Source organism: Cataglyphis hispanica, chromosome 6 (genome assembly GCF_021464435.1).
Source record: "Cataglyphis hispanica isolate Lineage 1 chromosome 6, ULB_Chis1_1.0, whole genome shotgun sequence".
NCBI lineage: Eukaryota > Metazoa > Arthropoda > Insecta > Hymenoptera > Formicidae > Cataglyphis > Cataglyphis hispanica.
The window spans coordinates 1,761,944-1,777,187 of NC_065959.1; the positions used below are offsets into that span (position 1 = coordinate 1,761,944).

Genomic DNA, 15,244 nt, shown 5'->3' on the forward strand with positions numbered 1-15,244 from the left:
GACTTGAAGCTGATGGCGTCAATACTGGGAATCGAGCATTATACTTTAATTATGTTAGGCGCAATCACGGTGAGTATAATGGATTAAAAAACATATAATCGATCAATAAATTAATTCAAAAATTTTGAATTCATTAAACAACTTTATTTCTTCTATATCTAAAATATGCAGCTTTGCTTTAGCAGGAATACCCAATGCTACACACGCCCTGGTTGTTGATGCAACTTTGCGTCATCATCGTTGAGATTATTATCTTTCTTGTGAGATTCTTTCTGGACGGTTTGCACATAAAACGCAATGAAATATTGCAAGCAATATTCACTTTGTACAACTGGTTGCAAGTCTTCTGTCTTTTTTATCGGCAAATAGCCATGTAGTAACTTGTTCTATTTTTTATACTAAACTATATTATATAATTATATTATTTTGATACATAGGATGGGAATTATATAGCAATGTAATATTTTTGTGTGTTCTTGGATAATTTTTATATAAATAAATTTAAATTTGATTTTAAATATAAATTAACTTTATATATATATATATATATATATATATATATATATATATATTCTCGAATTTAAAATACAATATTAATTTATAAAAATATCAAATTATAAAATGGAATTGAAAGATATATTTTTATTCATATCGTCTAGATATGTTTTTATTCATATAATTTTATTATATAATATATATATATATATATATATATATATATATAACAATTTTTTTCATTATTTATTTCTATATAATCTCTTAATTCTATATAATATTACAATTTACAGAAAAATATTTAGTTTGTTTCTTTCTATATCTGTAAAACTATCCTTCCCTTACTCCAAGTTAACCCTTTTTGAATTTAAGCAGCAATATCGACAAGCTCATAAAAATACTGATCCAAATGAAGGTTGCGATAAAGCCGTAATATATCGTAGGTTCCGATATCGGCCAACCTCTGGTTAGCATTGATCTCATCGATTCTGTGCTTTTTGTCAGAGGTAACAGAAAACTAATATACTTTAGAACAGGATGTATGCCTTCTATAGGCCAAATGATGCCGCACAGCATCACAATTGGAAGGAAGGAGCCCATAGCCACATATGTAGCGCTTCTTTCATTTTCGCAGAAACAGGCGATGACAAATCCTAAAAATTGAATTGTGTTTTAAAAAAACTTTCTTATATTTTTTAGATAAAATATTTCTGAAAAACACAAAGTATATAGATATAATAAAAAAAAAAGTAAAATTTTTTCTTCTTACACAAACTTTCTAATTTTTTATACATTTTTACAATTTATTGTTATTTGAAAAATCGCAAATATTTCGCATAAATCAAAACGTATTTTTGCAAAGTATTAGAAAACGTTTATTTTTTTATTTTATAGAGAAGCAATTTATAAATTTTTTATACTCTCTATGATGTAATATTGAAATAGTTAATAAATTACCGAAACACATGCCGCAAAGACCTGTGAGAACAGTCAAAGTAGTGATCCAGCCTATATCGCCTGCGCAAGTGATCTTGAAGATGAGGAATGAGACTATGAGGACCATTACGCTTTGTCCGAACACCACCATAAATTGCGTGATCACTTGGCCGAAAAGAATCTCCGTGCCAGTGAGACCTGAATAAATTATATAAAATTACAATTAATTATTTATTAATTATAATAATTATATTAATTGTCTATCAATTTAAAATTTTTTTATTTTATGTTTTATAAATTTTATAATTTATTCATTTATTCAAACACTTCTTTTATATCGTTATAATACGTTTTTAATATTTCTTTTTATAATGTACCTGATACGAGAGTTCTTTCTAGCAGACCTTCATTTCTTTCCAGCAACATGGAACCTGATGTCAATGCGACCGAGAGGAAAAAAATGATTCTGAAAAAATACAAATTTATTTAATCCTATGAATCATTAAAGAAAAAAAAGAAAATTAATTTTATATGTATTACATTGACATTAATGCGAATACTTACGTTAGAATCACTCCAGGAGCTGCAAAATCCGTAAAAATAGGTTCCAGAGGTCCATAGACTGGTGTTTCAAACTAATGTAACAATTAGATAAATTGTTGTCAATAATAATTTACAATACAAAACACGAAAAAAGACCAAGATTATAGAATTTAACAAAATAGAATATACAATATCTACCATATCTCTCTGCATGATTATTCTCTTACATTTATAGGTATGCTTGTCACCTTCGCGCTATAGTTACAAGCCACAGTAAGTTCTTTCGCAAAGTCTTGAAAGGCGTAAATCAAATCTCTTTGCAACATTTGCCCTATCTGTTGATCTATGTAAAGATATATTATGTTAAAACGTATATAGATGTCGATATTTGATTATTATTTTACAACAACTTTTCACAAAATCGAGACAATTAAAATGCGACATATCATATACAAAGATCTAACATTTATCTCTATTTTATTCTACTTGTATAACATTCAAAAGCTTACTGGACATGTCCATAATGACTTTCATTTCTGCGTATTCAATGTCCCAATCCTCGGCATTTCTGCCGTAATCTATCCTCGCCATGAGAGCGTCGGAATAATTCGACGAAAACGTTATAGCGCCCCATGCCCAGCCGTGTTTCACTGCATTGCTAGCTTCTTCGTCGTTATCGTAAGGTAACAAGTTTATATTCTTCTTCTGCAGATGCTGAAGATAACGACAACTCAGTAGTGACCAATCGCATCCGGTTGTGGCAATACAAGGTTGCATGCTGCTGTTGAGTTCGTTGTTAACGATAGCCATTTTTAGACCTACGGGATTCTTACCGATGGAAAGGCAGAAGAGGATTATCTGGACGACCGGCAGGGCAATGATGAACAACATCATTCTAAAAAAAAACACTTAAGTAAGAATGGAAATAACAATATTGCAGTTAAAAAATGATAAACGCGAGAATAAAAATGAAATTGGTACAAAAAATATAAGATCGGATTACCCGACATTTCGCCACATCCACAAGAGGTTTTTCCAGATAAGGGCCTGCATATGCATCGGATCGAGCATAGTAAATTTGGAAGAACCTTCTTCTTCCGGAGGCAATCCCCCCACCTATTAGAAAAGAAATAAAGTGAAAACAAATAAAATATTGTTTTGCACAGAAAAAGGCAGAGTTTTTTCATTTAGAAATAATTAATTTTTTCAGACGACAAAATAAGATTATATAAAAAAAATTGCTACTAACATATAATTACTAAAAAGAATTATTTTATAAATAATTTTAAATAATCTAAAAGAATAGAGAAAATGTGTGTGTGTGTGTGTATGTTTTTTTCTTTTAGAAATTATTACATTGTTATCATCCGTAATGACCACGCTTTTTCTCCGACTACACACGCTCACGTTGTCGCCGAACTCGCCACTCATTTCGTCATCCATGTCCTACAAAGAAAAGATAAATTAAATAACATCTATTTTAAGTAATAAAAAAGATACATGCAATAAATATATATCACAAAAAATACACAAATACTAAATAATTCAAGCGTGTCAAAAGATTCCTTGACATTTATACTCACGTCTTCCGGTGGGACACCCGTCAAATTGCTCAAAATACTGCTTCGCCTCTTTAATCCTAAATTCTGTCTTTTACTCAGTTTTAGGAAAACCTCTTCCAAGGTATCCAGCCGATGCATCTCCATTAACTTCCTCGGCGATTCCTCCGCCAAAAATTTGCCGCTTCTCATTAAGCCAATTATGCCAGCTTGCCTGGAAAAATTGACAATCCATCATTTCAGTAATTTTTATAATTATTTAATAGAAAAAAACTTATATTATACAATTCTATTGATAATACAGAATGTATTTTGGAGAGAATTAAATAAATATAACATCTCTTTTGCTTTAACTTAAGCATATAAGTAGTACTAATTAGTAGCCACAAATAAAATTTTCATATTATATATTTAGTAAATATTAAACTTCTCTCTCTCTCTCAAAAAGAATACTAATATCGTAAAATATAGTAAAAATATAAGTGATTATTTTACAACTTGCCTAGTCTCCTCGATGTAGTGCGTGGTGATAATAATAGTCTTGTTACCGTCTTTGGTGATATGCACTAAGTGATCCCAGATATTCTGCCGGAGAACAGGATCCACTCCAACTGTTGGTTCATCCAAGATCAAGAGTTCAGGATCGGCTAAAAGGGCAGCTGCGAAAGATACTCTTCTTTGCTGGCCACCGGATAGATTTTTGACGAAACGATTTGCCGACGGTAATTGCAAAAGCTATAATCAAAATATAAATATAATTATTGAGAGTCACAATATTTTATGATGAAAGTATTTATCGTAAAGTAAAAAAAAAATTAAACAAATTTTTCCTTATGAGAAAAAAATACTACAAATTTTTGGAAGATTTTATTGGTGGTATAAAAATTTCGAGTAATTATATTTTTGACATGTTTTTCCTAAAATTAAATCTTTTCAAAAATTTGGCCTCTCGTGTGACATAGATTTTTCACCTTAATTAAAAATTCCAGCTTATCGTTCACTTGATCTGTGGACATGCCGGCGCACCAACCGAAATAGATGAATGTTTCTCGAATGGAGAATTCGCCATAGAGCGCGATCTCCTGTGGCATATAGCCGACCCGAGGACCGGGCACTCCGGACCCCTTAGAGCCTGGTCGACCCCCCAGCACCCAGATTTCGCCGGAATTCAAGCGTCTCCGACCGACAATGCATGACAATAAAGTGGTCTTCCCGCAACCACTCGCACCAAGTAATCCATAACTGAAAATGTTTATTAGAATTATGACAAAGAAATATCATAATAATATAATAATAATAATTATTGCATACAATTTTACTGTTTTATATATATATATATATATATATATATATATATATATATATATATATATATTTTATGACGATAACTATTTATTTCATTATATCATTATCATATTTATAATAGAAAAATACATTGACAAATTTAAAATTTCACACAAATGTGACAAAAAATCAAGTAATATATATGTAAGCTTGTAATATTTAACTTGTTATTGTATCAATTCGTGAGTTGATATTTTTTTCTATACATAAAATATACATAAAATTCACATAAAATTTCAAACTCACCAACGTATTATAAATATGATAATGATGTTACAAAAATAAAAAGTTCCTGACACATACTAAAACTTCTTTTGAAGACTAATGTACTTATTTTTCAAGAAATAAAAAGGCTAATAAATTCTTTTTACCGCGTCATTGAATTTGAAAAATGTTTATTGATGCCTATTTGTGACGTCATTGTATGTAAATGAAAGCCAGCTTTTATATTAATTTTTTAATTTTTTTTTTCATAAAAAATTGTATATATATGTTACATATATTATTGTAAAGAAAGTATATTATTATATATAAAAAATTATGTGATTAATTTCTCTCATAGAAAAGAGAAACTTTTATGGACTATGTCTTTTCAAAATTTAGAAAATATTTATAAATTTAATTTTATTTCTACAAAATTAATCTTTTTTTGTTATCATTATTTTATCAATAATCATTATTTTGTTATCTGAAGTAGAAAGACATTTATAAATATCGAAGAATTTTATGCTCTTCAAATATTTAGCAGAAAACGATGCTACAAATGTGAATATTTTATTTCTTCTCTTATCTTCAGTAATTTTAGCCGTAATAACTAATATTTAAAAAATGCAAATGCAATTTTACAGATAAGTATAAATGATTCAATTAGTAATTATATAATTAGTATATGTCAATTTGAAATTTTTAATAATAATAAAAACAATTGCAATGTTATTAATAAAAATTCTTTACTATTTAACATATTGAAACTTTTCTATCTAATTTTATATTATTTACTAATTTTTTATTTAACCTAAATCATTTTATAAAATATTAATATTTAACTACAATAATTATCATTAAAACAAAAATTTTATCAACTTTCTACATTAATGTTTCAGGAAAATACTTACATTGTGCCTTTCGGCACGGTCATATTGAGTCCATCTAGAATAATATTGGGATTGTTCTTGGATCCATATTTTTTGAAAGCCCTTCTAACGCAAACTGCTTGCCTTCTTCTGGTATCCAAAGTCGATGCTTGCGACTGGAATTGCGTCTGTCTTCTCGTTTTCAGCTCCATCAACATGTTCGGTGCCGTTGCACTCTCCATCTCTAGATTTAAAGAAAAGGTATAGGATCACACTCGCATTTCTCTTCTCTCTCCATTTCATTTGATTACTCATCCAATTAAAAACATTTCGGTTGTTTTTTTAAAATCCAGAATTGACAGTCTTAATTTTTTTTCTCTGATGACATGCCCGTGATTATAAGCGATAATCTTTTGTATTTTTTGAATTATTAAAAATGGTAAACTAAACAACGTGATCAACTTGAAGCCTGTCTTCGAACGAAAGTTCGAAGTCTCTCTTTCCCCTTTTCTCTCTCCTTTCTTCGACTAGATCGGTCACATAAGTGAGAATGTCTGTTATGATGTTACATCACTACAAATTATGAGTTACCGCTGATCAAATACGATATAGCATCATTGAATAATCAAAGAATTAATTCAGTTATTAATAAACTGACCTTACAATTAACACACTATTCATTATATCCATCATTCCAATAATCTACTTTTGAAATTGATTATGTTCAAAATGTTTGAGATTCGTTTCAACGTTATTCATATATTAGTTTTTATTTCAGTCAATAAATTATTTTTCAAAATATAATCATCTCAATATTTGACATATTACAGTCGTCAAAAAGTAATACCAGTGACGTCATTAGATTCAAAAGACAAAATGTTTAAAAATCTGTTCAATTTTTTCATTTTATTAGAAGATAAATATTTAAGAGACAACGTCGGAATTTGTATTATAAAACAGCTGATTTCTTCTTTTTTTTATTTTTTAAGAAATTGCGATTTGATGACTCGATCAAATTCCTAATTTATTAAGAAATCGATATGTTAAGAAATCGTTATGTTTATCATTAATTGAGTCACATTGCAAAGAATTTTGTTTGTGGCAATTGACTTTACACGATGTTCTGTATATGTGATGTATAATGGCATTTATTAAAATATATATAAAAGATATTAAAAGATTTTTGAACTTTAGATACATATATTTCTTTTAATCTATTTATTTAATTTTATTTCTTTTTACGTATAAGAGAGAGATGGAGAAAAAAAAGAAATTTTTAATATTTTATTATTAATATTACAGATATGTAATGCTTAAAATATTCTGCTCATTTCTTGCTCATTAAGAAAATTGAATATTTTTAACATTTAGTAAGTTGCGAAATGATATTTAAAATCTTTATCTTTTGAAAGAGGAAATAATCAAAGTCACAATGACAATTCAAGAATCCACGGTCAATAGAACTCAATAAGCTTTGAGAAACTTTGTACTATCTGCTGAGACTTAAGATACGTAAAAAACTCATATTGCAACAATAAGCATATAACCAAGAAATACGAACTATTTATCTTATGAAACCGGTATTAATGTGTTATTTCATCAAACGGTAAAATGTAAGCGATGAGTAAGCTACGTACTACGCAACGCAGCTGCTTTCACGTAATTTGTTCATTTCTTTACACGGGCAAGAGAGATATATATGTATTACGAAAGAGCAGGCCAACGAAGAGAGACCGCCTAAGGTTACGTCTGATCGCTTTCCTTTCTTTCAACTCTCCGTGTCGTTTCTTCCCGATGAACTTGCTTACGCTGCAATCACTTATCGAATAAGTACGTCAATATTGCAAAAGATACGAGATTCAGAGAAAAGATTGTCGTAAATTAATTTGAATTCGTCAATCATATGATAAAACATATATGATGATTATCAATAAGAAATTTGAGCTTATTCCTGGAAACTATGCTTGAAATAAAATTTCACAAAATTAAAATTTTTTACATTATTAAAAATTCAAACACGCACATTAAAATCTCTCTCTTCAAGTAATTTTAATAATTTTAAATAATATTTTAAATTGTACTAATTGTAAACTTGACTAAGACCTGTAACACAATCTTAAGCAAATTTTTAACGAATAGTTAACTTAGATACGCACAATAGTTTTATCAAGGCCTTTACGAAGTTATATAAAATTAAATAAAATTGATTGCTTACATTTGTTGACGCAATTGTCGAAAGCAATTATGTAGCAGAATCTTTTTTTGCAATGACAATTTATCCGATTGATCTATATCATTACAGAAGAAAAACATGAATGCTAGATAATGATGCTGGTGCGATCATCGAAGATTGTTATCGCAAGGATAATGTCAATGTCGATCGAAAAAGTCACAATACAATAATCTCAGTTTCGAAATTTATTTAATATTATAAGATTTATATTTTTTATATTTGTACAATTTTTTCTTTTATATATATTATATATATATATATATATATATATATATATATATATATATATAATAAAAAGAATAAAATTACAGTTTATGACTAATATATATATATGTTAGTTATAAATTATAATTTATCTCTTTCTTAAAAAATGAGTCATAAATGAATCATTACTATGAAGAACATTCCACGTGTAATGACTCAATAGGATTTGCAATCGACGGCTGCACTAACCTGCAAGATTTTAACGACAAAAAATATGATGCCTCCTATTTCCTCGAACAAAGTCTCTTTGAAAAATGAGATCGGTGCAAAGTCATCTAACAAGCACCTTTGAATGATTTTTTTTCGCTTAAATCATTCTTCTTTATTCGTACTTCACTCTTCTTCTTCTATTTAAATGGCTGTTTAGGCTGCGTAAAATATCGTATTTTACTCATCCGATTATCCTCGAGAATATCTCTGTATCGAAAAAAATTCTTCAGAGATGTATCTTTGAACAGCTTTTTTCACTGTTTTGTTTGATTTTTCAGAATATATCTTCTTAATCTTTTTAGATTATTTGAATGTTTTAAACATGTTTTATATACATGCACTCATTATTTCTTCTGTTTTCAATTAATATCTTGAGCAATTTATTTTTAAAGTTTATATTTTGCGTCTATTTTTTAATAATTATTTTACTTGCTCTATTATTCCGCGGAACCACTTCTCTAGCCATTATTATGGATGATCGCTGATAATCCTTATAATACGTTTGGTTTTAAATAACATTCGCATTCGAATCTTCAGTTTTTGCCTCTTCTTGAGAAATGCATATTTCGTTCCTGGTGTAATATATTTTAGCATGATTATATTAATACATTGATAAAATTTAAATATATATATAGGTAAAGGCATGAGAATCTTTTAATTTTAGAAGATTCAAAGTAAAAAGTTTTAAATTTATAGATTGAACTGTTGCTGCTTCCTATCTGTCAGATGACGCTGAAATTCTTTGAGATTTTAATTGACTTCAGCATGAGAGAGTATTCAAAGTTCAGTATTGAGAACAACTTATCTCGTAAAGTAAAATCTTATCTTTAAAGTACACGTAAAATTTATTAAATTTAAACTTCTATATTTACTAGAACTAAAACAAATGATCAACACACGCAATTAAATGTCCAAGCATAAGATTTTGAAAGATCTATTTTTGAAGAGAAAATCAAAATTACATCAAATCTGAAAAAATTCTTCGACAATTGACTTACAGAAGTGTAAAAGATTCAATTTAAAATATTCATTCAATTATTTACTTTAAAGAATTTTCCGAAGTACATTTGTGTGTGTGTGTATGTGTGTCTAATATTAAATCTTGATTTTAAGTAGTATATTACAGTAAAAAAAGAATAATTGTTACACAATTAAATTTTAAGAGACTAATTTAATAAAGACTTATTTTATAAAGTTACAATTTATTATTAATTGTCTTGATTTAATATGTAATACACTCCATCATAAAAATACAAACATCGATTATCGAATAATATCGTGAGTATCAGAGATTCAATTTTCAAATTTAAAATTTCAAAAGACATTTTTACAGAATCACTTTGGGGAACTAAAATTTCACTCACAAAATCGTTATAAAAGACTCTTAATTCTAAGAGACACTTCAGAATGACGTGAAGACACTGTATACTCGATCACACTTGCGAGATTCGATGTGTTTCGCGTATTTATCTCGTTCAGGCTGACTGGAAGAACTGATTGGAAGATCGAATGAAAAACCTAGAGGCTGTACGAGAGTAGCAATGGTCGCCTGACCACAACAAGGCGAGACTCAGCGAGAACTGGCTCTGCTTGACCCAGTCAGACTTCGCGGACACTCAAATGTTATTTGTGCAATCATTCTTTTTGAGGAAAACAGTTTCTCTTAGAGGGGGATCAAGAATTAATATTTTTTTAACGTTACCTACAGATGTCGGATCATTCTGAAAAAATATCCAAACAATACGTGCCCAAGCCAACATAATTTTAAATTTTTAACTGATAAGATATTCATTTAAAGAGATATTCCAGATCGAAACGATCGTCGAATTGCAATGATTTGTGCATCAGAAAAAATAAAACAAAAAATCGCACAATGTTAAATATTTATTTATTAATATTAATGATTCATCTTGGATGGAAATTAAAAAATTGCAACAATTATAATTATTTTACTAATATATAACAAAATTATAATAAATTATTATTATTCAAAATATGTAATTCTTCTATATTTCATTCTCAAGGTAAAACGATCTGAAAGAAGTCTGTCTAGACAGGGGAAATTCCCAAAAGGTCTTTTGTTCTCATTAATTTTTTTTTTTTTTTTTCAAGCAAAAGGAATATTGCGAATGAGATGACGCACTTTAAAAAACAGAATTAAATGATTAAACTAGTTTTATACAATCCTTACAATAAAATTAAATAAAATGCGATTAAAAATGTAGAACAAAATTTATATACAAATGCGGATTTATATGTGAATTCGATTGTAAGATTTTTCTTTTATAAAAGCATTGTGTAAAATTGAAACTATTGTCATATGCATTTATTGCATTACATACAAAACGAAGCAATAGGATAAATAATCATATTTGTAGAATAAATAATATTAAGAAATATATATTTTAAACTCAATGTCCTATATATCGTACGATAAGCAACTTTTCATTAATTTAAGCCATGAAACCTAGAAAGGCGGAAAAACTGATTACATCATGTGTTAAACGTGCCAATATTTTATTCAAATTTTTTATATATTTTGTTTGTTTAAAAAAATTTTTTAAAACTTATTTTATCTGTAACAAATACTTTATAATCGCATATAACAATTTTCTACCTCAATATCTAGAATACAAAGTATAGTAATAATATTATATAATTTAACATTACATGATTCATTATATAAATAGAGGGTATATAACATGCTATTTATTGAGATAAATTATAGGACAGTATAGTAGTTTGCTTGAAAATTGCAAATGTTCGATATATATTATAGAATGTCTAGAGAATTGAATTTGCAGTTAAAAAATGCAAATATATATATATATATATATATATATATATATATATTTAAACAAAAATTTTTTAATATATCTAATCTTAAATAAAAAATATAACAACAACAATTATTGATTATTTAGCGAAAGAAAAAAAGTAACGCTCAATGACTTTTTTCGCAATATTACCAAATGTGAGTGAAATTCGATTAGAAACCGGAACTGTGCTCTGGAAATTTTTGTTGCGATATTCACGCGTGGTATATTCAACATGATAAGCAAATTATACGTATCGGCGCGCAATTACGAAATTGCATTTATTTACAATACAAAGACTCTATGAAACAAAATAAAACATAATATAAGCGTAATAAAAATATAAAATCTATAAATATATATATAGAAAAAATACAAATTATATCCGCACAAAGAGTCTACTATTACAATGATTTTCCTTTGTTTGCCAATAATAAGAATAATTATGCCGTAAACATTGGATACATCAAGGCGATCCTCTTTTTAAAGCTTTCCTATTTGTTAACCATTTTTTCCTCATATACATAAAGATGATAATAATAATGAGATGTTTTGCTGAACATATTTTTTTACAATTCCTTTAATTATAATCCAAAATTTGAAAAACACATATGCTAAGAGAACATATAAAAATTGCGTCGTGTGCAAAATTGCATTTAGGTGAGGGCCAGACAAAATAAAATCAAAAATTTATGAAAACTATTGTTTAAAAGAGATATCTATAAAGTAGATATTTTTCTGATAACCCAGTTATAAAATTATAGTAAAATTATTTAATATTAAATGATATAAAACTATATATATATATATATATATATATATATATATATATATATTCTAAGTTATACATATAATCATATTTACATATATATTTGTGTGTGTAAGAAAGATTTTATTTTTTCTAATTTATATTCTATTAATTATTCATTGTTCTGTCTCCGCAAAATTTTAAAGTTAAAGCAGACTGTAGGCAGAATGTTCCATAAAAGAATAACGAGTGGTAGAACGAATAGCGCATCGATATTTCAAGTACAGGCGTGACATAGCTTACATAGCTTACATAGCTTCATTCAATATTTGATAATTTCAATATTTGATGTCCATATACATGTCTATAGACGCGCATAGGCGAGATATGCACAGAATATGCAGTATGCATAGTGTATTAGTTCACAAATTTTGTTTCCGATATTTTGTAAATGACAATATGCGAGACAAGATTCCCTTAAAATATGATTGTAATAAATATTACATTTGAAACTATAATAAAAAATATGTAAAAAGATATTTATCTAATTTTGATAAGTATTGATAAAGTATTGATAAAATTGTAACATGTAAAATACATTGCTATTTATAATTAATAGCAAAATCTAAAAAATAAAGTTTTTTAAATATCCAAAATGTTTTAAAAATGTAAATTAAAACAATTTAAGTAAAAAAAGCGCAAGAAAAAAGAATTTCAATATAATCTTTATTTGAATTTTCTTTTCTTTCTTTATTATTGTATCTTTATTATTAATTGTTTTATTATTAGGTATTTTTTAGCATCAGCCAATTGTTAATAATTGTATTAATTGCAGTCATTATGATCAATAACGCGCAATACTAAGAACGCTTGTTGATAATCCTGAGAAGTTCACCTTGCAATCTTTTATAGCAAAAAATAGAAAAAATAGTTATTAGTGCTGTAAACACAAAGATGAGATCTAGAAAACTATAATTTAAGACTTAAGTGCTAAGTTGGTAATGGAAAAAAAGTAAAATGCATTCAGAAATTGTATCATATTAATTATAAAACATGATGTATTTTTTTGTAATTTTCGAGAAAATAAATTATATACAATTTTGTTATTTAGTAATATTTTTTTCCTTTTTTAATACAAAGTATCATTTTTATACACGCAATTTTAATTAAATATAAAAAGTTCAAAAACACAGAGTTAAAAATAAAAAAAAAACATTTTTTTCCAGTTTTATATTGTGGATAATAAAATTGGAAACTTGTTTTTTACTATTTATTTATTTTTTTTTATTTTAATATAATTTCTTAACTAGTTTATAAAATTCATATTATCAGTTTTATATATTGAAAAGAGAGAAAGTCAGATTTCTAAATTATGATGTAATATTAGATAAAAAACTTTTTCAATTTTAAAGCATCTATTTCTTAAAAATTAAAACTATTTTGTAAATGCTATTTTGTAATACTAATTAAAAATATTTTAATAAAAAATTACTATTTGATGTAACACCTAATTATCTAAATGTTTCATAAAGTTATTTTAATATCTATTGAGATAATATCTATTAAGATTATATTGAATTAGATTAATTAAAACATAGGAAGCTTCATTACAATCTGGATACTGGATATTAAACACGTCAAATTGTCACAGCATGCATTTTTTCTTTACTCGTTTATTCTTTAATTCCTTTAATTTTATTTCTATTATTTTTTATTTAAATGTTAATCCGCATTTTTAAAAAAAATTAGAAAAAAATTTTAAGCTACAGAAGTTTATATAAATAATTTTCCCGAATTTTGTTATTAAACAAATTAATTTCTAAATTAAAATTATATAACAATTTTAAATATTTTAAGTTGAATGAAGTTGAATCTTCTAATATTTGTGGAAATTTAAAAATAAGTAATAATATAATAATTATATCAAAAAATTTGGCGAACTTCTAAATATTATTCTGTATCAAAATTACCGTCAAAAATATATGATTTGCATTTCTCTTGGTGATCGTTATGCAACTCGATAGTTACAACTTTCTTTCGTGTGGCGGAAATGACGCACAAAGAGAACGCTTGAAAAGCTAATGCAAAATCATCTTGAAATAAACCGATCATACTTTCGTTTTCTCTCAGTGACAACTGTGCTATAAGATTTGCTATCATACCATCAAGTTATTACATAATTTGTTTTGAACTATATTCTTTTAATTGCAAATGAACAGTTTTCTTACAAAGTGATACATTAAAAATCATGCAACCAATAATAATATGCAGAATGCAATCATCTGCAAAGTAAATTGCAAGTCTTTTATTTGGAAACAGGAGCAGCGGCTGCATTTCCAAACAGAGACAAGGTCAACCAGATACTACTGCGCAAACCAGTTTTAGTTTCGAGTCATCAGCGCTTTTTTCCAACGGCAAGGAAGCTTATTTTCTTTTATTGAGTATCATTCTGGAAATCCCTCTTAGATGAATTCAATTAAGACAAGCCTATTTTCCGTAAAATAATGATTTTATAAATATAATAAATTACAATACTACACCAATAATATATTACATCAATAATACATTATACTAACAACACTACAATAATAATACACTACAATAAATATAATACACTATATAAACATTACAATTAAGACATTATCAAATTATTAAATAAATTCAGAATATGTTGATCGACTACATCTGTTTTTGTATCATAAAGAGGAAAGTATACCGGGTTGCTCTCTAATAAGTGCACTTGTAGATAATGCTTTTATATTAGCCGGTGTCGGATGATAAAAATGATCAGAGTCATATGATTATTTCAAGATACTTACATTTCAGCCGCAAAGACTATGGATTATCAATATATAGGAGCAATCAATCGCACAATTTTTATCGTTTAGATTATTTCGCGCTCGCCAACTATATTATTTTTTATTTATTATTAACATTACCGCAAATAATTTTTATACAATTGTAAAATTGAAAATTAAAATTAAATTAGATTAAATTAAATTAAAATTTTGCTCTTTCTATAA

The 15,244-nt window shown here is 26.9% G+C and overlaps 1 protein-coding gene across 3 annotated transcripts; it reads right to left on the minus strand.

The window, feature by feature from the left end:
• Nucleotides 1-122: 122 nt before the first annotated feature.
• Nucleotides 123-10,243, minus strand: LOC126850497 (ABC transporter G family member 20-like). Of its 3 annotated transcripts, XM_050593586.1 has the most exons (14): nucleotides 10,022-10,242; nucleotides 8,637-9,229; nucleotides 5,993-6,194; nucleotides 4,505-4,775; nucleotides 4,036-4,268; nucleotides 3,558-3,747; nucleotides 3,331-3,420; nucleotides 2,978-3,090; nucleotides 2,484-2,869; nucleotides 2,202-2,317; nucleotides 1,996-2,066; nucleotides 1,809-1,897; nucleotides 1,453-1,629; nucleotides 123-1,148 (listed from the first exon to the last, which is right to left on the minus strand). In XM_050593586.1, exons 3-14 carry the CDS (start codon nucleotides 6,190-6,192, stop codon nucleotides 847-849), a joined length of 2,238 nt encoding a protein of 745 aa, XP_050449543.1. In that variant the 5' UTR covers nucleotides 6,193-6,194; nucleotides 8,637-9,229; nucleotides 10,022-10,242; the 3' UTR covers nucleotides 123-846. The 3 variants fall into 3 exon arrangements, with proteins under 3 accessions (XP_050449543.1, XP_050449544.1, XP_050449545.1); XM_050593587.1 differs by lacking the exon at nucleotides 8,637-9,229 and having other exon boundaries at nucleotides 10,022-10,243; XM_050593588.1 differs by lacking the exons at nucleotides 8,637-9,229; nucleotides 10,022-10,242 and adding an exon at nucleotides 7,588-7,608.
• Nucleotides 10,244-15,244: the final 5,001 nt, after the last annotated feature.